Below are 23599 nucleotides of genomic sequence, written 5' to 3' on the forward strand. Positions count from 1 at the left end.
CTGTAATTGGTTTTTTCCCCAAAGCTTAGGCTGTTTTTTGAAATATTACATTCTCAGGACAGGACTTACAAACTCTAGTTTATAAAAAAAACATTTCATTATTGCCTCTATCAGCTGATCAAGTGGTAGAAAGCTAATAAAAGAAGCACAAATATAAAATTTGATATATTGTTTTTAATCCAACTAAAGGTAGCAATAAAGCATATACATATATATGTATATGAATCATTATTACTGTGGGCTGGATGTATACTGCAATCTCATGAAACATGTTTTGTGGGCTGAATGGTTCAAATCCCACCAAAGCACCTAAATGAAATGAATGCATTGGTCTTAGCTTATTTCCTGGTGGATTGCAGTCCTCCATATATCATTCAACAGGGTTTGGCATGATTTGTAGTTTTTGCAGATGTCCAAGCCTTTGGCAGCAGGAAGACCAAAATGTCTTATTATTTAAAGAATACGAACACTTCAGGTCATACCAAAAGTCCTTAGAAAAGTATAGGTAACTGTGCAATACAACTCACAATGCTACTAGTCAGTCAAAGAACAAATTACCATATAAAACATTTTAAAAAATCCAGTTCCTGTTCATTTATAAAATATGGCACTTTTAAATCTAGTTTTAAAATGAAATAAAGTTTAGGTCATATGCTACAATTCAGCATTTTGGGAAAAATAGTACAAATGTGTATCAAAATCACTCATCAATAGGGAAGGGAGTTTTAGCTTTATTAAATATATTTTAAAACAGCAATTAATTTTTGTTAACATATTCAGTCCTTTGCATTGTTCTTAGCAGTGGAGTATATATATATATATATAAAATTGTAAATATCTAGTGCTACTCTTTCTACAAGTGGCACAGCAGTTAACACTTTAACAGTTGTAGTTTTCAAAGAATTGGTTACATAATAATTGCCAAAACAAAACTTTAGCAAACAAATAAATATTGCATTATACTGCTCAGTTATTCTTCGACAGTTTGACTGAACATTTTTGAGACATGGCTGAATAACTGAATAACTGGTGGGACTATAAATGCTTAGATCCCCTTCCAGTCCCAACCTTCTATTTTCTCCTTCATGATTATCATTTTTTCCCAATAGCAAAACTGGATTCCTATTCAGTGAATGAGAAAAAATAATTTCAGTGGGGTGTAAAGCAAAAGGGTCACCTGCTTGCTTCCTCTTATCCTTTATATTATACTGTTTTTGAATAAAACTTTAGGACAGAGGCAGGGGTGGGGACAGCTAAACGTATACCATGATACCTCAGCTGTGCTCTCCTAGTCACAGCCTCTACTTACTAATCTTTCCATAACCCCCTCCCAATTAGGTGACTCCCTGAGACCCACACAATTCATTCACATCCTCTTTAACAAGTCCCTGACATCCTTTTTTAACTCCACTGCACTGGACCTTCCAGATCTGACCAGTCCTCCTTCTGGCTCATAATTTCTTCAAGCCCCTTCCATTCCTCAGCACATGCTCAGAAACAGGCACACAAACAGCCCTATCTCCCAGGTTAGAACACCTCCTCTTCCTGCCAAATTTTCAGAGTTCATCATTATCACATCTCTGAACTTCCAGCACCAATACCAAAACTGCTCAGAAACAAACCTCTATACCATGTTAGTCCTTCCAGTGGTACTTCTTGGTAGGGCTGAAAAATACAAATAACCTTAGACTCTGAATTAACTCCACTGAAACCCATATTTTGTGCTACTTGTCTATTTACTCTGTAGTCTCTTGTCAGTGTTCCAACTCCATCAGAAAACCGCTGGTAGAAATAGATAGTTCTGCACCTTGGAGGACTTTAGCAAGACTGGACAGCTGTGGTGTAGTTAGTTAGGCTTGGCACAATTATCCCTTAGTGGTCATTTACTGCTGATTATTCCTATCTAGATATCCATAAGTATGTAAGATAGGGTAACTAAAAACAATAAAAGCCCTTAAATGACTCAAACCATATCCATGCAGCTTAAAAAATAGTGGTAAAGAGAAATCAGATCCCAGATCAAATACAGATTCAGAGGTTAGTTGCCAGTTGAATTTGTGTATGTATCATAGAATCATAGACTCATAGAAAGTTAGGGTTGGAAGGGATCTCAGGAGGTCATTTAGTCCAACCCCCTGCTCAAAGCAGGACCATTCCCAACTAGATCATCCCAGCCAAGGCTTTGTCTAGCCAGATCTTAAAAACCTCCAAGAATGGAGCTTTCACCACCTCCCTGGGTAACCTGTTCCAGTGTTTTACAACCTGCCTAGTGAGAAAATTCTTCCTAATATCTAACCTAAACTTCCATTGCTGCAACTTGAGACCGTTGCTCCTTGTTCTGTCATCTGCCACCACTGAGAACAGTCTAGCTCTATCCTCTTTCAATCCCCACTTCAGGAGTTGAAGACTGCTATTAAATCCCCTCTCAGTCTCTTCTTCTCTGGACCAGATAACCCCAGTTCTCTCAGTCTTTCCTTTTAAGTCATGCATCCTAGCCCCATCACCATTTTTATTGCCCGCCGCTGGACCCTCTCCAATTTGTCCACATCCTTTCTGTCGTGAAAGGCCCAAAACTGAACACAGTACTCCAGATGTGGCCTTACCAGTACCAAATAGAGGGGAAGAATCACTTCCCTTGACCTACTGGCAACATACCTACCAATGTAACCCAGTATGCCATTATCCTTCTTTGCAACAAGGTCATAATGCTGGCTCATATTCAACTTATTGTCCACTGTAACCGCCAGGTCCTGTTTTATGAAGAGCTGCTGCCCAGCCAGTCAGTCCCCAGTGTGTATGGGTGCATGGGATTGTTCCGTCCTCTGTGCAGGACTTTGCGCTTGTCCTTTTTGAACCTCATGATATTTCTTTTGGCCCAATCCTCCAATTTGTCTAAGTCACTCTGAATCCAAGCCCTACTCTCCAAGATATCCACTACTCCCCCCAGCTTGGTGTCATCTGCAAACTTGCTGAGGGTTCACTCTATGCCATCTTCCAGATTGCTGATGAAGACATTGAACAAAACCAGCCCCAGGACTGACTCCTGGGGCACTGCACTTGATACCAGCTGTCAACTAGACATCAAGTCATCGATTACTACTCTCTGAGCCTGATGCTCCAGCCAGTTTTCTGTCCACCCTACAGTCCATTCATCTAACCCATACTTCCTTAGCTTGCCTGGGAGAATGTTGTGGGAGACCATATCAAAAGCCTTGCTAAAATCAAGGTACACCACATCCACCGGTCTCCCTGTATCCACAGAGCCAGTCATCTCATCATAGAGATGAGAGGAGGCCAGGTTGGTCAGGCATGACATGCCCTTGGTGAATCCATGCTGACTGCTCCTAATCACCTTTTTCTGCTCCGAGTGCTTAGAAATAAATTCCTTAAGGATCATGCTCCATGACTGAGGTGAGGCTTACTAGTCTGTAGTTTCCTGGATCCTCCTTTTTCCTTTCTTGAATACGGGCACTGTTTGCCCTTTTCCAATCATCTGGGACCTCTCTTGATCCCCATGAGTTTTCAAAGATGATGGCCAATGGGTCTGCAATCACATCAGCCAACTCTCTCAGCACCCTTGGGTGCATCTCATTCGGCCCCATGAACTTGTGCATGTCCAGCTTTTCTAAGTTGTCCCTAACCTGTTTTTTCACCACTGAGAGCTGCTTACTTCCCTGCCAAACTGTGCTGCCTTGGGCAGTAGTCTGGGTGCTGACCATGCCTGTGAAGACCAAGGCAAAAAAAACACTGAGCACTTCAGCCTTTTCTGCATCCTCTGTCACAAGATTTCCTCCCCCATTCAGTAAGGGACCCACACTTTCCCTGATCATCCTCTTGCTACCAACATACTTGCAATTTGGCTTAGCAGAGAACTCTTCAGTAAACTAAATCATGAAAAGGAAGCTTATAAGAAGTGGAAACTTGGACAAATAACTAGGGAGGAGTATAAGAGCATTACTCAGGCATGCAGGGATGAAGTACACACACACACACACACTCACATATATATATATATATATATACACACACCACACATCTTCTCTTTTCTTCCCTGAGATATCTATATGGATATCTATAAGCTCTTGAGTGTAATCCTATTCCACCTTGCATGAGTCCCTAGAAAACTGTTAGTGCATGTTTTTATAACACACCATATATGGAGTTGCACTATATGTACATAGGCCTGTTGAGAGTCTCTGGGTTAGGGTCAGAGGGGAAAGCAACAAGGGCGATGTCATGGTGCGGGTCTGCTATAGACTACCAGACTTCAGGCACCCTGATATCTGCTGGGAGGGCAATACAGCAGTGCCCAGGTAATCCAGAAAGTTTTTGGAGAGTGTTGGGGACAACTTCCTGGTGCCATATATGGTGTGTTACAAAAACATGCACTAACAGTTTTCTAGGGACTCATGCAAGGTGGAATACAATTATACTCAAGAGCTTACATGCCTAAAAATTGCCTAACGTGCCATTTAGATAACCAGGAGGTGGAATAGGATCTAGACATACTCTTTAGTATTTCCAAACTAGTTCATCATGGACTCCCTGGAAATCCTTTACATATTATATAAATATATAATACATACATTATATATTACATACATACATACATACATATGTATCTATATCTAGATATATCTATATCAATATAGATTATGTATGTATGTATATATATGAATGTATACATCTTTGTATGTATGTACATACATTTTAAGGAACTGTGAGGTAAGCTATTTTAATGAAAGGGTAGATGATCTCAATTAAGCTCTTCAGGACAGGGGTTATCTTTTTATCTTTTGTAAAATTATGTGGTTCTGTTCCATGACTGGTATGCCTCTGTACTGCAACTTTCCTATTACCTTTAAGAGGAGAAACTTCCTGGCAAAATAACAGAAACATTAATTGAAGATCATGCCTAATGTTTTTCTGTTGTGCAAATTGAAAAAAGGCTTTTGATGAGGTTGAGAGGTTGTTTATAAGAAAGGCCACAGGGAAAATATGCTGAGAATACAGAATATGATCATAGATTACCTTAGCTATTATACAAACCACATCAATATAGCCAACACAAGAATCAGTATCAGTTATTCCAGATGTCTGGGAATCTGGGACTGAACAAGACTTAAAGCTATCTTCAGCTGGCTTCTTTAGGACCAATTTCATAGAATTTATCTTTTTCTCCCCTCCCCTGACCCAGGAGACACAGATTCTACTTTTTGTGTGTGCAAAAACAGGACAAGAAATAGGATTGTGGAGAATCAATTGGCCAGTTAGGGCTGGGAAAATGCAATGAAGAAATGTTATGAAAAGCATTTAATTTGCTCAATATTCCAGATTTTATACTATAGTTAAACATTTTGCACTTAATCCATGGGAACTAGCAGTTTTCCAGAAACCCTTTACAGAAATTGAAAGAATAATTATGTACTTGGTGAACTAAGAACATATAATTTCTTTGTTGTATTGGAAAAGTTTTAAATCTAGAATAAAATATCAATATGAAAAATGGGAAGACTTTTTTCAAAGAGAAAATTTCAGTTGAGCAGTGGTTTCTCATCTACTGACATGCTGCGTCCTTTTCCATCTGTGCTATTAGAAAGAAATATCATTTTAAGATCATGTTTCAATAGTACATGATGCCCACTAAACTTAACAAAATTTTCAGATATGTCAAATGCAGAAGGTGAAATGTAAGATAACTTCCTACATTTGTGGCAATACTATTCTAAAACACAAGAATTCTGATTTATAGCTGTCTTCAGTGTAACAAGAAGTTAGGCTACACCCTTCCCCTGAAAGTGGCTCTGTTGATATTTACCTTTAGTAAATTATGAAGTTCATAATATCTCTTTGAAGTGTGAATTAACTGGAATTTGGAAAATAGCTCTCTCAAAAATATTATCTCGCTCTCTGAAGCCTATTTGAAAATAGTGTCAAACTAGTAGAAGTCATGTTAAAATCACTTTGAAGTTTCAGATTCCATTTCATGTTAATTTAACCTTTGTTTTTCTGACTTCTGTTTGTAAAAGTAAATCTTTTTCCTGGTTGGGATTGAAAATTCAGAATTTGTCTCACTTAAATTCCTGTTGGCATGAGCTAGAAGTTGGATATAGTTGCAACTTGATCTTAGTACGTTAAGAATGTTTCCTGGTTTGGGTCTAGAAAGTTAAAAGTGGTTCTTTGTTGGCCTTTGCAGTCTGCAATTGGCTCTGCCTTGGTTCCAACCAAAAAGAGAATGTTATGGTAGAACAGATTACACAATGAAGGGTTGACATGTAGGCCATATCTAGACGAGCGCAGATGTTTGGTTCCCTGAGGACAACTAGCACCCGCAGATGCCACCGGCAGTGTTGGCAGCAAGTGGGGGGAAGGGTGCATCGGCAAGCTCAGGGAGTGCACATGCATCCATGTGTACCCCCTACACATTGGGATTTGGTAGCTGTCTATAAGTATGTAAGGTGTGAATATTGTGAGCTGGGAGAAAAACTGTTCACTAGGGTGCCCCAGGGGAGGACAAGGAGCAATGGCCATAAACTGTTATGGTATGGTTTCAGGTTGGATGCAAGGAAGAACTTCTTTATGGTAAGGGTGACCAGAACCTGGACTAGACTTCCCAAGGAGGTAGTGCAGCCCTCAACCTCGGAAGTCTTCAAGACGAGACTGGACAGACACTTTGCTGGGATCATTTGATCTCAGCAGTATTCCTGCCCAGAGCAGGGGAGTTGGACTCGATGATCTTCTGAGGTCCCTTCCAGCCCTTAATTTCTATGATTCTATGATGATTCTATGATGATTCCATGATTCATCACAAGCTTTTAAAACTCAGTGTATTTTATGTGCACAGGAACATAATGGTAGGCATAGTTCCATCTCATTTAGATTTAATATGCTCTTAAAAGGTTTATTTATTGTGTATCAGTGTGGTTTCACACCTGGCAAATGTCATTTATACATTTTGGATAAATTATGACAAATACACTAAACATCTACTCCCTCTTTCCAAAATACTTTTTTGAAATTGGCCTGCTGTAAATAAAGGTCTAAGTGCCAATAGCAAATAAACTTCTCTTGGGAATCTGAATACCAGTCAAACTATTTCAGTTGCACATTTGTTTTTCAGCCCAGACCTAGTAAAGTTCAAGGGTACTGAAGTATGAAATAACTTGTGAGGAAATTCACATTGCTATCTTAATTTAATTTACTTGTAAAAAAGATTGCATTAGTTCAGAAAATAGAATATAATCTTTGGCAATTTTGGTTCAACTATAGATATTAGGTAAGTTCAGAAAAATGGGTGGTGCTGCTTCTTCAGGTTAATAACATGAATGGAAGTCTAGTACAGTACATATTGCAATGCTTGCCACAGCAGACTAGGCTGTGCTAAGTATATTTGGGGTTTTTTAAATTATGACTGAATTTGAATTTGTTTAAAAGTGAAGTCCTACTCTTAAAAAGTGCTTTCTTTCTCCTCAGTGGATCTGCTTCATGTATGTAGGCAGTATCTGAATATTTAATAAAAATTAACATTTTGTACCTTTAGATAACACTGTAAAGCTAGTAGAGGTGTGGGGAAATAAAACAGATAGCCCTGCTATCAAGAGACTTCTTAACCAGAATCAAATGGTGGGGCTGAATTCTCATCTGACTTGTATTTGAACAACCCCAATGAACACAGTGGTTCTATACAGTTTAAATCATAGCATCTTTGGGACCAAATCATTATTAGCAGTATGTTGCCTGAGTCAAGAAGACCATCAGTCCACTCTCGTATCACATGAAGTTTAGAAGGTCATCTATCACAGGCCAGCTGGGCACTGTGAGTATATCTATTTAGTTGCAGGCTGACCAAGTACTGCAACTTATATTAGCCACAGGGCTTTTTTGGTTCAGGATCGAGGAGGTGATGTTGGGAGGAAAGCAATTACAAGTTCACTTATAAAAAAGAATGAATTTTACTTATACCAGCAAAAGATATAGTTTGCACATATGACAGTTAGTAAAAAGGTTAAGTTAATAAACAGATAACATAACACTACAAGTTAAAATTGGCAGTGATAATAAAAACAGACAGAGAAATCAACCAAGGGTTCCCATTTGGATAGTAACTTATCGATAGTCCCTCAGTCTCAGGTACACGTTAAGTTGATTCAGTGAAGTCAGGTGTCCCCGATCCATGCTGTCAGAGGGTGATACCAGGGGAAGGTCCCTCAGTCAGGATCTGGTCCTCGCTCACACAGGGAGTAAGAGATCTAGGAGCATGAGACAGCAATGACCTTCTGTTCCATCCTTCCTGCCGGTCACTTAACATGTGTGTTCTCTTATAGCTTGTCTGTGCTAATTTGTTGGCTTTTTAGCCACTCATAATCTTATTCTATAGCTGTTATCCTATAGGGTTAAAAGATGTTAGAAATCATTACTAAGCTTGGGTTTACCCAATAAGAATATCACACTACATCACTTTGGAGTTTGAGATTAACATGTCCCCACCCAAGTTTAACCCACTATGCTAATTATACCTTGTGATTAGATTTGTTAATTTTACTGACTCTCAGCAAAAAATTATTAAATCAGCTAGGTTTACAGTTTTATTCTTTAGTTCCGCTTTTTAAAACTCATGCTGTCTCAAAACTAGTGCAAACAGCTATATATAATTCTTACAGGTTATACTCCAGACAGACAGGAAACAGTTTCATAAGCTCTATTTCAGATATCTTCAAAAAGCATTTTATTTTTGCTATAAATTGCTTGTTAACCCTTCTGGTTCTGGCCATCACAGTCATCATTCTCTCATTGGATCAAATCCTGATGTCTTTCAATAATTTTCTCCTTTCCTTAAGTCCTCTCTCAGGCAAAACTCCCAATGAAGCTTGGAGATGAGTTGCCTGGCAAAAGACTGGTGAAAGCACAGTAAGAATATCAGGAGTTACCCAGTTTAAAATTCTTGATGTACATAATGATTGTAAAGTGCCCTATTCTTATGAGAAATATGTGTTTATTAAGAGAGAATTCAAATAGTTTTACCCTAAGCATTTAAGCAGTTGCATTTTCTGAAACATTATTACTTTGTACAGGTAAAGTTACACATTTCACTTAGGCCATACTAAATCTGTGAAATGTTAAGCAGTTTTAAAATTAGAATATGCTCTGAGCACTTGCACATTAAAGGTTAATACCATTTATTTCCTATACAGCTCTCACTTGCCACTAAAGGGCTGTTGAGCAAGTCATGGTTAGGAGCCAGGACACCAGCGCTTTATCCCTAGTGGGGGGAGGGGCTAGGAATGGTGTATCCTAAGGTGCTGGAGGATTGCAGATTGCTTGTTTTGTCCCCATGGAGAAGACTGAGGTTACCCTACCACTAGCTAGGTAGCACAGCCCAGAGTTAACCCTCACCTGAAGTGACATAGCTTTGAGATGTTCAGAGGGCACTTAGCACAGGTTAATAAGATTTAATATGCATGCACTTGGATTTTAAGTGCCCTTGATATAGTCTCAGTTTAATATGTAACTTCATCCTTCCTAATGGTGTTTTGGCTGGGTATTATGCTTGATGTAGATCTTGTGCAGAGTACACTTCCTCCCCCAATCCAGAGAAAGAGCAGGAGGCAGAATCATAGACTTCCTGTTCAGCTTCTTCAGCAGAGAGCATATGTCTGGACCACAGGTATTAATGGCTATACCTTGTACAGGAGGGATTGTGTTGCAAGGAAAGGCAGGGGTGTAGCTCCCTATTTGAAGGAGCAGTATACTTCCCTACCAGCAGAGATTGGCACCCAAAGAGGGTAACTTGAGACCCTCTGGGTTACAATGCAGGGAGAACACAGTGAAGGGGGATATAACTGTAGGAATCTATTACAGACCTTCTAACCAGGATGAAGAGGTTGACCATGAATTCGCTTGGGAACTGGCAGAGGCTGCATGCTCTCCGTGTATGGTTGTCATGGGCAACTTCAACCATACTGATATTTCATGAGAAAAGCATCTAGTCAAACCTGATCAGTCACAAAGCTTCTTCGCTTGCACTGACGAGCTGTATTTGACTGAAGAAGTCTACAAGCCAACAAGAGATAAGGCGCTGCTGGATCTAGTACTGGCCAAAGGCAACAGATCTAGTCAGCAACTGAAGATTGAAGGGAAGGTTGGTGACACTGATCATGAGTTGATCACTTTCTCTATCCATTGCAAAGCTGGCAAATCAGTCAGCAATGCAGAAATCCTTGACTTTAGGAAAGCTAACTTTCACAAGCTCAGGAGGTTAGTTGGTGAGGCCCTGAGAGAGACTGTGATCTGATAGGGAGGGGAGTCCATAATGAGTGGTCGCTCCTTAAGCATGTGATCCTAAAAGCACAAGGGAAGTCCATTTCGGTTCATAGAAAAAGTAGCAAAAGGGCTGGTAGATCCCCCCACCTTTGCTCAATAGGGAACTCATGGACCTCCTGAATCTGAAAAGGGAAACTTATAAGGGATGGAAGTTGGAACTACCACTAAGGAGGATTATGCACCACTGGCCTGCACCAGTAGGGAGCGGACCAGAAAAACCAAAGCCGAAACCAAACTCAAACTGTCTACAGGAATTAAAGAGAATAAAAAGTCCTTCTTCAAATACGTGGGAAGTCAGAAAAAAAGGAAGGACAACATCAGGCCCTTGCTGAACCAAGTGGGGCAGCTGACAACTGACATCCAGGAAAAAGCTAATCTCCTATAATTGGCGAAGGGAACAGCTTGAAAGGCTGGAGATTCACAAGTCAGGTGACCCAAATGGAATGTATCCAAGAGTGCTAACAGAGCTGACTGACATCATAGCATGACCAATGGTGAGGATATTTGAGAACTCATGGCGCTTGGGACAAGTTCCTGAAGATTGGAAGACAACCAATGTGTTGCCTATCTTCAAGAAAGAAAGGAAGGAAGAACTGGGAACTACAGGCCAATCAATTTGACTTCAATTCCTGGAAAGATCTGGGGAAAAATAATCAAAGAAAACATCAACAACAGCCTAACGGAAGGCAACATTCTGAGAGAGAGCCAACATGGCTTTGTTGCGGGTAGGTCTTGCCTGACCAACCTCATTTCCTTCTATGACCAGGTGACACATCACCTGGACAAAGGAGAAGAGGTTGATGTCATATATTTAGATTTCAAAAACGCCTTTGACTTGGTCTCCTATGATATCCTCATGGTAAAATTGGGGAACTGCGGCCTTACAACAATTGGTTGTTGTGGCCAAAACCTTACGCTCTGATGGCTGGGCAACTGGCTCTGTGGTCTGACCCAGAGAGTGATGGTCGATGGACCTGAGTCAACATGGCACATGGTGACCAGTGACATACCCCAGGGCTCAGTACTTGAACCAGTACTCTTTAATATATTCGTAAATTATCTGGATTCAGCTGTCAGAAGCAGATTGGCTAAGTTTGCAGATGACCCCAAATTATGGGGAACTGCAGTCCGCTAGAGGATAGGCTGGCAATTCAGGCCAACCCAGAAAGACTCGCTAGATGAGCAGATCAAAATCTGATGACATGCACATGGAAAAATGCAAGGTGCTCCACCTGGAGAGAAAAAACCCACATCATATTTATAGGCTTGCATCTACTGATGCATCTCAAGCGTCATCCTCCCACTTTAGCCGGCCTTGGTGAGGCTGCAGCTGGAGTACTGCATCCATTTCTGGGCTTTGCACTTTAAAAAGGATGTGGAGAAGCTTGAGAGAGTCCAAAAGAGAGCCACATGCGTGATTAGAGTTTAAGAGAACAGGCCTTATGAGGAGAGGCTAAGAGCCATGGGAGTCATTAGCCTGAAGAAGCAAAGGCTGAGGGGTGACTTGGTGGCAGTCTATAAGTATATAAGGCGTGTGTATCAGGAACTAGGAGAGCATCTGTTCACCAAGGCACCCCAAAGGAAGACAAGGTCTAACGGTCACAAACTGCTGGAAGACTGTTTTAGACTGGACATAAGGAAAAACTTTTTTACCGTCCAAGTTTCCAGAGTCTAGAATAGAAGTGGTGCAAGCACCTACTTTGGATAGCTTTAAGAAATGCTTGGATGCTTATCTTGCTGGGGTGATCTGAACGCAGCTGACTTCCTTCCCTTCGGGCAGGGGATTAGACTCAATGATCTTGTGAGGTCCATTCCAGCCCTAATATCTATAAAATCTGTGAAGCATGAAGCTAAGGACCCATGTAATTTTCAGATTAGTAGTTTTTCAAATTCATGACCAGTAATTTGAAGTATTTCATCATTTCTAGTTAGCACTGATGGAGTTTGTTTTTTCCCAGAAAAAGCAATGTGTGTGAACCAGAGACAGTTACAAGGCTTAGAGAAAAATGAAGTATAATAATAATAATGAAATATTGGTTGCATAAATTAGATAGCAATTAATACAAAAAATAATAATAATGAAATATTGGTTGCATAAATTAGATAGCAATTAATACAGTTTCTGTGTATGTTTGAAAGATAAGATATTAAAATAGTGTTGTTAGACTTCCCACTGTGAGAATAATTTCTTGATTTTGTACAACATATTATCATATTCTTTCTGTCAATAAAAGAGAAAACTAACAAGCAGAAAAAATTCTCTGATGAAAGTGTCGTACAAAAGGATATAAAATTGGCTTTTGTGATGGCTATGCAATATCATTTTTTATTTTAAGATCTAATGACAAGTTGATTCAAAGGGTAAAATTTGCACTTGTAAAGTCATTAAAGTAAGTAGAAAATTGCTCTCCACTTTAGTCAGCCAATCTTTTTAAATCAGAGAATTTTTATTGTTGTCAATGTTTGCATTTGCAGGAGGTAATTAAGAAATGAGTTAGACATCACACTCAGAGACAGCCCTCAAAAAGTACCATTTCTCCCAACCAGTTAAGGAGGGACGTAAGAAGGAATAATGTGAAAAAAAATAAAAATGTTTGGGGCCAGATTGTGACCAACAACTGTACTGGTACACATTATGGGAAAACAATCCTTGCACCTTTCCTACTTTAGCCCCCATGCAGGATCTCATTGCAATTTAGCTCCTTTCATTTATGTAAGTGAACAGACTATAGAGAACTTACCAGTGCTAATAGCAGTAGGCAGGAGAAAGGAGATGGCTTCCTAGCCCTGCTTTCCCACTACAAGGTAGGGAGCCTCTAATAGACATTGTGTTTCAGTGAAAGTCAGTACCTCCACACTGATACAAGGGCCTGTGCCTAAGGCACAATCAAGCTTTTTGTTATTATCTCCTATTTGAAGCAGTTAGGTGACCTAATTGGCTAACCATTAGCTTTTCAACATTATAGCTGTAAGCTACAGGAGACCTATCCCTGGCTTTTGGACTTTAGTCCACATCAGGAAGTACAATTGACAGTCTGTGCCTACCAGCCACAAAAATACAGTTACATCAAGTAATTGTGCTCTGAAGTTTTTGGCTAATTAGTTGTTGGAGCTATTCACAAGAAATGGTTCCTGCTACCCAGGGGAAGAAATTGGTAGCCATTATTAATCTCCTAGCTCATTTCTCTCAATGCTTCTCAAGAGCAATGCTGCTTAAGGTGTCTAAATGTACTAGAGGGAATTAAAAATTATAGTCCCGACCCCTTTCTCCAGCTGAAATATTGTAAACTTGTTTCACTGGGTTCAGGATTGGTGTCAATGTACTTTGTGTGAAAAGTGCAATAGAAGCATTAGTATTTGACAGCCCTAGTTGAAATAAGTGAAATTAATGGAGCTCTTTTCATATACGACAAGGCCATGGCACCCCTTTCATGATGCTTACAGACAGAGAAAAGTCCATACTTTTTTATTACTTGATGCTGACCTACATTCTGCACTACAAGTGCCAGGCCCCTAATTGGTTTCAGTTGTGAGAAAAGTTTGCCCCAAAGAAACATTGGAGCAGATAAATCAATCTTTTTTAGGGTAGCTTAGTGGGTTTTGAGCACTTGAAATGACATTTGTATTGTATTGACAAAATTGGTTGTTATACTCATTTTGTCATGTCAGAAGCCCTTGTACTAGTTGGAAGCATTGTTAACTAAAACTGATAAATTTACAAAGCAAATAGCTGGATCAATGTTTTACTTTTATAACAGCTAATCACCATGGTCTGCTTTTTTGTCAGAGGCCTTTGTGGCTATTAGCAGGTCATGAGGCTTACGAGGACAGCTCAGTTTAAAGCTGTAACTTTAGTATTCTAGGCATTAAAGGTGCCTATACATGAGCAGCGAGGCTGCTCTGACATGCTGTAATTATACCTCGGAGCAGACTCGATTAATTGAGTCTGCAGGAGGCTCCAGTGTCTTGTGCATCACTGTCCCTGCACTGAAAAATGGGTTGGGGGGGTGGGGGGGCTTTAACCAAAGCTTGTCAAATGAGCTTTAGTTAAAGTACCCCTGCCACCATTTTTCAGCACAGGGATGCTAATACATGAGACACTCTGGGCACTTTTAATTAGAGTGGTTACAAGAGCTGCTCTAATTAAAGTTTCCCCCACTTTCCCGAAGCACATGTCTAAATACCCAAAGATCACAGGATATACCTAGACATAATACACGTGTAGATGTTGACGGAAGCTAACTGGGGCATGAGGGTGCTACAGCATGGGGGCTGCCTGCTGGCTAGCCGCTCACTGTAGCATCCTCGTGCCCCAGCTAGCCCCTCTGCAGCATGTTGAGCTGGGGCAAAGCAGCCCTCTGCCAGCCGAGTAGGCACCACCCCAGCTCAATATGCTGCAATCCCAGGCACACATATAAACTCTGCGCCTGGGAGCAATAAACTGGCACAAACTGTGCCAGAGTTTATTCCAGTGCACTAATTTTGCATGTTTATGTGCTCATAATCTCTTTGTACTGAAGTGAGCCTTTCAGGACCAGATAGACTGACTCCAGCCAGAATCCACGAGCAGAGGACTGCAAAAAAGCAGCATTTCATTGTATGTCCAAACTCTGTAATTTCAGCCATCAAAACTACTTAAACACCTGCTTCCACCTCTTTACCCACAGTGGAACACAAGGCTGCCCTACCAGGGAACTTTTACTTTATTGTGCTCATCCTCTCACCATGTATTGGGTGTGTGACTGGAGGGAGGAAGAGACTCATATGTGTGCTCTCCTCAGTAATCTTTCACCAGGAGAGTTGTTCCTGAAGAAACCATTGCTGCCAACATAACTTAACATTTACCCTAGGCTGCTCTACATAGTAACACAGAAGAGGACAGGAGGAGAAAATATGAGGCAGTACTTTCACCTGAAACATCCTCTCTGCAGCACCCCACTGTCTAGTTAGATCCTTCAAGGTTAGGTTGAGGCTGAGGCAACATTTCTTGCCCCTTCTTCCCTTACGGTGCATCCACACAGTAGAAGCACACTGCTGTATTTTTAAGTAAATAAATTACAAGTTTTTAGCCAAAAATATGTATATATTTTCGTGTGTGAAAAACAAGGGGCCTATATATTTAATATACCTTATATACATCTTCAGTTCTTAATAGATAACCATCAACCATTTATTACTTTACCTCATCAGACTATGAAGTCTTGCCTAGATGTGGTCAAGCATAACTGCTGTCATCATGATCAGAGCCATTTGTTTAAATACTCAGTTGTGAGTATCTAGTGAAATAGCTTTAAATAGCAAGATAAACAGTACAGCTGCCAACCCAAAGCAATCTTACACTGAGGGGGCAAGTGGCACAGAAAATTTCCTGTTTGTCATTTTGACTCGGGTCTGAAGCTGGACCTGGGCTTAGTTCCAGCTCAAAAAACTGTTCACTTCAAAGGCTCCTAAATTGTCCCTAGGAGCTAATTTTGGCAGCCAATTGTTTTTGTTTGGCTAGGCATCCTAATAGCAAAACCCGTCTGCTCTAGCAAATGAAGACTTCTTCAGTGCTCAATTTGCCATTCCCAATTTTATCCAGATAAGAGGGGTGGACATTTATTGGTAGCCTTTTTTTTTTTCCAAATTGTAAGATGTTTTACTAATTACAATTTATTAAAAATTAAAATGGAGTGTGATTAATTTTGCTGCATAAACATGAGAATATATTTCCAGATCCAAAACATAAAACAGTTATACATTCTCAAATTATACCATGATTTAGGGACATATTAATAACATTAGTTTGCTCTCTATGGAACTAGAGCTTCCCTTATGTGTTCATGGAAGGTTTTCTGTCCATCCAAAACAACAAAGTCAGCGTGGTGAAGCCAGTGAATTGAGTATAGCAATCTTATTTCAGAAAAAAATTACAGTTATACTAAATTGTTATATTTAATATAAAAATGCAAGTATAGTTTTTGCAGCTGTTTTATCTGCAAGGTGTTTGTAGACTGAAAACAATAAAAATAATTTAAAGTACAATAGTATACTAGTCTAAAAGTATCATAAAGATAATGCTATTTGAAACACTCCATCCATTTATTTTATCTACACAAGACACTGACAGTGCAGCAGCCCATGACTACTGTGCAGTAGCACTGCATGGCAGGAAGTGTGACATGATGCTACTGCACGGTAGTCATGAGCTACTGCACAGTCAGTGTAATGAAAAAGCCATTCCTCAGCATGACTGCTCAGTAACTCCAGTTACTGCAGTCATTTAGCACTTGTATAAACAAGTACTTTATACAAGTGCTAAATGACTGTGCAGTAGGGCTGTGTGAAATTTCAGCAGCCATTTCATTTCAGATTTGAATGTTTTGGCGGCCCAAAACACCGAACCTGAAATGAATGCAAGGCTCCGTATGTTTCGGACTGTTTCAGATGTTTCGAACTGTTTTGGAGGTGAGCTTCCAGGGAAAGAGAAACTAAGGGGGTGGGGGGGAAAGGGCTGCTCTGATATTGACATCTGTACCTGGCCAGTGTCTATGATCTGTCCCTGAGGTCCCTTCCAATCCCAGTGCTCTGGGGGAGGGACAGAGAAGCACCATAAAAGGCTGTTTATGAACTACTCTCTGCCATTTTGCAGCTACGTCTGTGTCTGTGTAGCAGCAGGAGCAGCAGCAGAGAGCAGTATCTGTAACCTTGCAGCTTGGTGGTGCTTTCCTACCAAGCTGTAGCCAATCCTTTCCTATTTACCCTTGCCTACCCTCGCTATTGTTATCCCTTGCAACTCTTTGTTCCCCAAAAATCCTGTTATTTGTTCTTCTTATTTTTCCCCCACCCAAACAAAAAGAAATCAGTGCTTTGCCTGGCAGTGTCTCATCACTGCACTGCAGGAAAGCACTACACATACATTACACACATACACTCACGCAGACGCACCTTTTTTTTTTCCAGCACATGAAATATGAAGCATGCTGGAAAGGCAGATGCCAGGTCTTCTGGCAGGGGGGCAGAGGGAGACTTGTAAGTTTCCTCTCCCCCAAAATTAGATGCACCCTCTTTCCTAGCACTAGCAGACATGAGGCTTCTGGTGCTAATGGCAGCAGGGAGGTGGGGCCAGTGCCTGCATCTGTACCCACTCCAATAACATCTGCCATAATAATAACCCCCAGCAGCACCAGCATGACAGTCTCCTCCACCCCTATTTCAGTTCCCAGCCTGAGCCTTCCAGTGCCAGAAGAGGAGCTGGATCTGGAAGCAGGGGACCTAGCCCTAGCAAAAGAAATTCTGGAGACCAAGGAGGAACCTGAGTTTGTGCTCCACTCCCCTCCAAGTTCCCCTAGATCCAGGTCTCCTTCCCTGGAAGGCAGTTTGGAGGAGGTTGATGGTGAGGTTGTGGAAGCAAGTGCCTCAGCTGAGTCAGCTCCTCCTGTTGTTGTGCCTCTGCCTGCTGAGGCAAGATCCACACCCACACCTCAGAAGCAAGGGGGTAGTGTGGTGTGGGATCATTTTGAGGTGGCAGATGATCCCACACATGCTATCTGCCTGCACTGATGTAAGACCAGCCGAGGCAAGGAGGTGAAACACTTCACCATGGGAATGCTGATGCATCTCAGGAGGCGCCACCCTCTTGCCCTTGCTCCTCCTCAGCCTGGCACCAGTAGGAGCATGCCCAAAAAGAAGTCCCCCTCTTGCTCCAAAGTCCCCATCCCCAAAAAAGCAAAGGCAGGCCACTCTGGAACAGTGAACAGAAAGGGGGCATGTTGCAAAGGCAAGTAAGATCACCCAGAGCATTGGGGAGATGGTTGCTGGGGACAGATGAGATCATGCCTGCCTCTTCCTCACAGGGCACTGGTGCCATCAGTCAGGCAGTTGGTGGTCTATCCTTCAAGCCAAGGTGATGGATGAGCCCCACATGGCAACAGAGAGCATGGTGACCCTGAACTGAATGGTGCAGGTGTGGCTTGTTGGGCAAGGCAAGCTCACCTGCAGGTTCATGGTCACTAACAGTGGGGCCAACATGGTCAAGGCAGTCTGTGATGCCAACTTTGTTGACATCCGCTGTGTGGCACATAAGTTCCACCTCATAGTCAGAGATGCTTTGGAGGGGGACAGGGCTGCCATTGACATTGCCATCACAACCAGCCAGCTCATTTTTGAAATGCAGGAAGGTGGTGGGCTACTTATACCAGAGCATCAAGGGGAGCAAGATGCTTTGGGGCAAACGCTACAACTTACCTAACATTTGACTCCCCAAGTAGCAGATACCTCTCTACTTTTACCTGCTACATTCCCCTTCTATCCTCACTCCCCCCCACCCCAGCCTGTCTTTCACCTGCTGATACCTCAGTTTACATTTTCACTGACTGGCTTTCTTGCCTGCATTGCATGCCAGCCTCTGGCTTCTTTACTATTCCTTCCATCCAGGAAGAGCACACACAGCAACATCAGATGCTTCCTCAGCCTGACAAAGGGGTTTTAAACCTGAAAGCTTGTAAAGAAGAATTTCTCCAACTATTCAGTTGGTCTAATAAAAGATATCAGATTGACTGTTAGAACCTTGTCTGGGCTATGTCCTACAACCTACACCCCCTAACTCACACAAGTGACGTGAGTTTTGCTTTCAGCAGTTTGAGATGCAGTTTCACAGAAACCCCTGCACCACTCTTCCTGAAATCTGGCAGGCCTCATGCCTGCATGAGGGGTATGTATGTGGCAGGACAGGTGCTAATGAGGGCAGCCATTTAATGCCTTGCTCTCAGAGCTGGAGGTGGCAGTTTAGCTTTTCACCAGCCAGCAGAGGAAGAACATCTCCTTGCTGAACTCCCATGCCAAGAAGAACTTGGAAGTATAAGGACTGGGGCTATATGGGGAGAAGGAGGCCCCACATCATCCTGGGCATGACCTAAAACTGCACCCTGCCAGGGTAGGGAGGCCTAGGTGGAATTGCCAGTGATGCAGCAGCCTCAGGAAATGCCAGGACCGCAAACCTCCCTCATGAAAGGTAGGTAGGAGGCACCTGATAACCTCCAGCTGCTGCATAGTCCTGGCTGGGGAAAGCCCAGACCTGTAAGATCTTGGAGAGGCTTGAGGCTTACTGGTTGCAGTGGAGTTGTGAGGGTGAGAACAGGGGCTACCATCCCAGCAGTTTTCATCCTGCTATGCCTTAACAGAGTCGCAGAGCACTCAGGTGCCCTGCGCCTGAGAGCAGAGGAACACCTCGAGAGAGGCCCCTAGTGGCAAAAAGGGGTAAGCTTGTTTGCCAGTCATCAGGGCAGCCAGAGTCACAGCTGCTGGTTGCTAGGGCAACCAGTGGGGCCAGATGACAGGAAGGGGCAAGGCCTGGACCATATAAGTCCAGGCAGGAGGCCAGTTCCCCTCTGGTGATTGAGGGAGCAGGAGCTTGGCTAGTACAGACAGAGGGGAGAACTCTGACTGGGTGAGCATCCCCTGGTTGCTGCTGGGGTTGGAGAGTTTTCCTGGTAGGGAATGCTGTTTGGCTGGACAGTCTAGCTTTTTATGTTATAGTCCAGGGGCTTGGTGTTTTTCTGTTTACAGTTTTAACCGGAGGACCAGGTGAGGCTTTTAGGGGTTGGAGGAGGCCTCATAGGAGCTCCACGGTAGTGTGGGGACCCCGGTGCCAGAGCGGGCACAGTGTTTGGGATGCATTGACCCCAGCCCCAGAGCAAGGGGGGGCAGTGAGGAGCCCCCAAGGAGATAAAGGAGAGGGCCAAGCCACAACAGGGCCCAGGTCAAAAACTATGTCAGTGCCATCTGTGAGGCTTGAGCTGTGCTGTATGGGTGGAAAAGGAGCTGCAGATAGCACCCCCTGGCACTGGGGTACATCAAGTGGGCAGCCTCCTGCTAATTACATCAGTCAATTAATCAATTAAGATCAAGGCATGGCGGGCAAGTGAGCAGGTGGTTAGCCCATAACAGGAAGGTGGAGCCACCAATAGAAAGGCTCCAGTAGAGATACTCCTGTCTCACACACACACACACACAAAGTCACACGTCATGAGTTTTGCTTTTAGCAGTTTGAGATGCAGTTTCCCAGAAACCCCTGCTCCTATCTCCTTGAAACTTGGCAGGCTTCATGGCCTCAGAAGAGGCTAGCATCCCTTCAAGTTTCATCCACAAAAAATGATGAAGAGGCAAAAAATGACAAAGTTATAGGCAGTTTTGTGATTCCCCATTATAGCCTATGGCCGAAACACTAAAACAATGTTGAAATTCTGAAAGTTTCAAAACAATTTTGGTGAAAATTAAATGGGACAGAAATCCAAAACACTGAAACAAATCACAGTCTCTCTGAAATGCCAAATCCAAACCGAAACAGAACAGTCGTTTTGCACAGCCCTACAAAACACTGAAACAAAACACTGTCCCTCCAAAATGCCAAATCCGAAACTGAAATGACACACAGCCATTTTGCACAGCCGTACTGCTCAGTAATGACTGGACAGTCAGCATCTTGTGTAGATTTGGCCACAGGGTCGTTTATTTCGGTCTCATTGGCATATTTAGGAAATCTGGATCTGAGAGTTTTGCAGACATTTAGAGAGGGCCATGTGTCAGATGTAAGAAATTGCAGATGACTTATAATTATTTGAGATTCAGGTAAGATCCTATTTTGAAAACAAAGTAAGCAGACTCCTCCATTTTCATGGAGCTCCACTGAAGTCACTAGGACTCTCTTTGTACATAGAAATCTGTCTGCATAATATCCAGTGCAGAACTGGAATGCAAAAATGGAGGAAGGAACACCAATTCCATTTCACTAGAAGTATCAGAATTTGTGGTATTCCTCACTGAAAGAAAACAAAATTTTTTAAAAGTTTTCATAAAATGGAATTGTGTCCAGAAGGTCAGATATTCACTTATGGTCACGCTGTCCTTGTCTAGTCTACACTGAACCTCAAAGATCAGCCAAAAATTCTTCATATTTTATGCATTTCAACAAAACGTTTCAACTTCCATGAATCCACTTAAAAAAAAAAGTTCCAACCAGTTCTCATCAAAGGCTGCAGTTGTTCCAGGAGGAGTGAAAAGACATGCGTCCTGAAAACCATGCCAATTTAAAACCACCACTTAGACTATAATGTCATCCAAAAGGGGAGAAGTAGTAAAATCTTGACTTTTGCGGATATCAGCAGCTTTTTAGGAACAGTGAAAAAAGTCCAAAGTAGCCTTTGTTACAACCCCAAAGATTTGGAACTTTAAAAATAAAAAAAATTATAATTTTAAAGGAAAGTTTTTCATGTTCCAAGTCAAATCAGCCAAATCAATTCCAAATCCATGAGTCATTCAAGAATCTTATGTGGCCCTGCTACTGGCAAGTATTCTTCACCCCCACCTGGTGCTTCAGATGCTTCCAAATCATTTGGCAGGCATCCTGCAGGCTCATGCCTGGAGGCTTGGGGTTCAGTTTGCCCCTGAGTTTTGTTTGCCCTCGGCCACATGGCCACAGGAGTCTCCCATTTCCATAAAGTGGGCATAAAGCCAAGATCTTCTCACTGGAAATGGAAGTGGGAGGTTAACTATACATTACCTCCATGGGAAATATCCCATGCCAGAAAAGTGGTTATCCCCAGCAACTAGGAAAACCGACTTAGTGGTCACGGCATTTCTCTTGCCAGGTAAGTATAGATTTGGAACTTCCCAGTATAGAAATCTATGCTAGAACATCTCATACTTAGCCTGATTGCCTGCTGAGCACATGCCCCCAACCCCCTGCTGCCAGTGGCAGTGAGGAGCAGAGGCTTCCAGCCCTCCCCCACCAATCCAAAACCACTGGGGGGGCACATTGGGGGCTTTCCCGTCTCTCCTACTGACTCACTCAGCACATTTCATTCCCCAGCCCTGCCCCCTGCCAGTTGTTTGTGGCTGGGTGGGAAGAGAGGGAGCAGAGAGAAAGCAGAGGCCCCTGCCTCAACCCTGCCCTCCCCCAGCTCAGCCAGAACTATTGGGGGTGCATGCAGTGGGGGCTTTCCCCCACCCCACTGACTGGCCTAGTGTGGCTTCATTTCTCCACCCCAGGCCCCTGCCAGCTGTTAGGGGCCAATCTAACCTAAACCAGTTACATCTGATACTACATCTATCCAGATCCATCTTATAGCAGGTTCTGAAATTTTTAAACTGGTCTATGTACACTGAACTTCTGTTCTGTTATAGGTTTAGACCAGTTTCCAATCCCTTATACCAGTTTATGTGTAATTTCTGTACCTAGCTACAATCAGCCTGTGCTTCAGAGAAATAAAAAGTGTGCAATGCTTGCAGTTATGTACAATATATAATTATTTATATAAATATAGTTAGTTCATCCTGAATTTCTTCCCCAGTCTGATACACTTATGTGAGAATAATCAATGGATAACTGTGTAATATACTTTATCATACAACAGAAGTATTTTTGTAAGTGTAATTTACATCCTAAAAACTGTACCATATGTAACAGGAAAATCAAAAAGAAGACCGGTGAAATTATACAATAACACACTAAGTGCAATAAAAATAAATAATTCTATTGCTTAAAATGAAAATTTAACTACCTTTCTCTTTTGTTCTTTTCTCTAGGACTTTGAAACCGTGTTACCACCAATTGAGCTCTTCGATAGGTGTGGAAAAACATATTCAAGAGCTGGGCAAATAGTATAATGAACTCTGCATTTATCTAGATTTAGACTTTCTAATAAGTAAACAATAAAAATGTCTTTAAGCAAATGCAAAGCAAAATGTTGACTAAACTTTTTACAAATTATTGTAAATGCTTTCTCTAAAGCAGTTTAGGCTACACCTACACCAAAGTAGTGTTCTTCTGTTTTATTTTTACCAATGTAGACCTTAATATTAAAAACTCTCCAGCAACATATATCCTCCTCTACTTGATTTCAATGTAGACCTTCATATTATATATATTACCATTCTGGCAAATGTAATGATGACTTAGGAAAACTTACTAGCTCTTAGCGTTGCTTTTTCAAAATACCTCCTTTATCTTATATGATACAAAACCCATTGTAATCAGTTAAATAAATTAAAAGACTTTTGATCATATCTTCAAAGTGATTTTGTTACAGTTATGAAAGAGAATTTCACTAAAGTAGAATTGTTAGGTTATTGTTTTCTAAAATATGTAAATCTACCTAGTATATCACTAATACTCGTTATTTTCAACATTGGTAAGCTTTCTCCTTTGGACCTGATTCAAGTGCTATTAAAAATCAGTGAATATTTTTATCTTGGCTTTCATGGGGGTCAGAGTAGGTCATTTTTTTATAGCAAATACTGC

At 41.7% G+C, this 23599-nt stretch overlaps 1 protein-coding gene across 1 annotated transcript in view; it reads left to right on the forward strand.

Moving 5' to 3' along the window:
- SPATA17 (spermatogenesis associated 17) overlaps nucleotides 1–23361 on the forward strand; it is a 153334-nt gene extending 129973 nt beyond the window's left edge. Inside the window, exon 10 of the mRNA XM_019549483.1 lies at nucleotides 22885–23361. Within this exon, the coding sequence (XP_019405028.1) occupies nucleotides 22885–22965 (81 nt within the window). The 3' untranslated portion in view covers nucleotides 22966–23361. The remainder of the gene's footprint in view (nucleotides 1–22884) is intronic.
- The last annotated feature ends 238 nt before the right edge of the window (nucleotides 23362–23599 follow it).

Source organism: Crocodylus porosus, unplaced genomic scaffold (genome assembly GCF_001723895.1).
Source record: "Crocodylus porosus isolate Cpor-Errol unplaced genomic scaffold, CroPor_comp1, whole genome shotgun sequence".
In the NCBI taxonomy this organism is placed as follows: Eukaryota; Metazoa; Chordata; order Crocodylia; family Crocodylidae; genus Crocodylus; species Crocodylus porosus.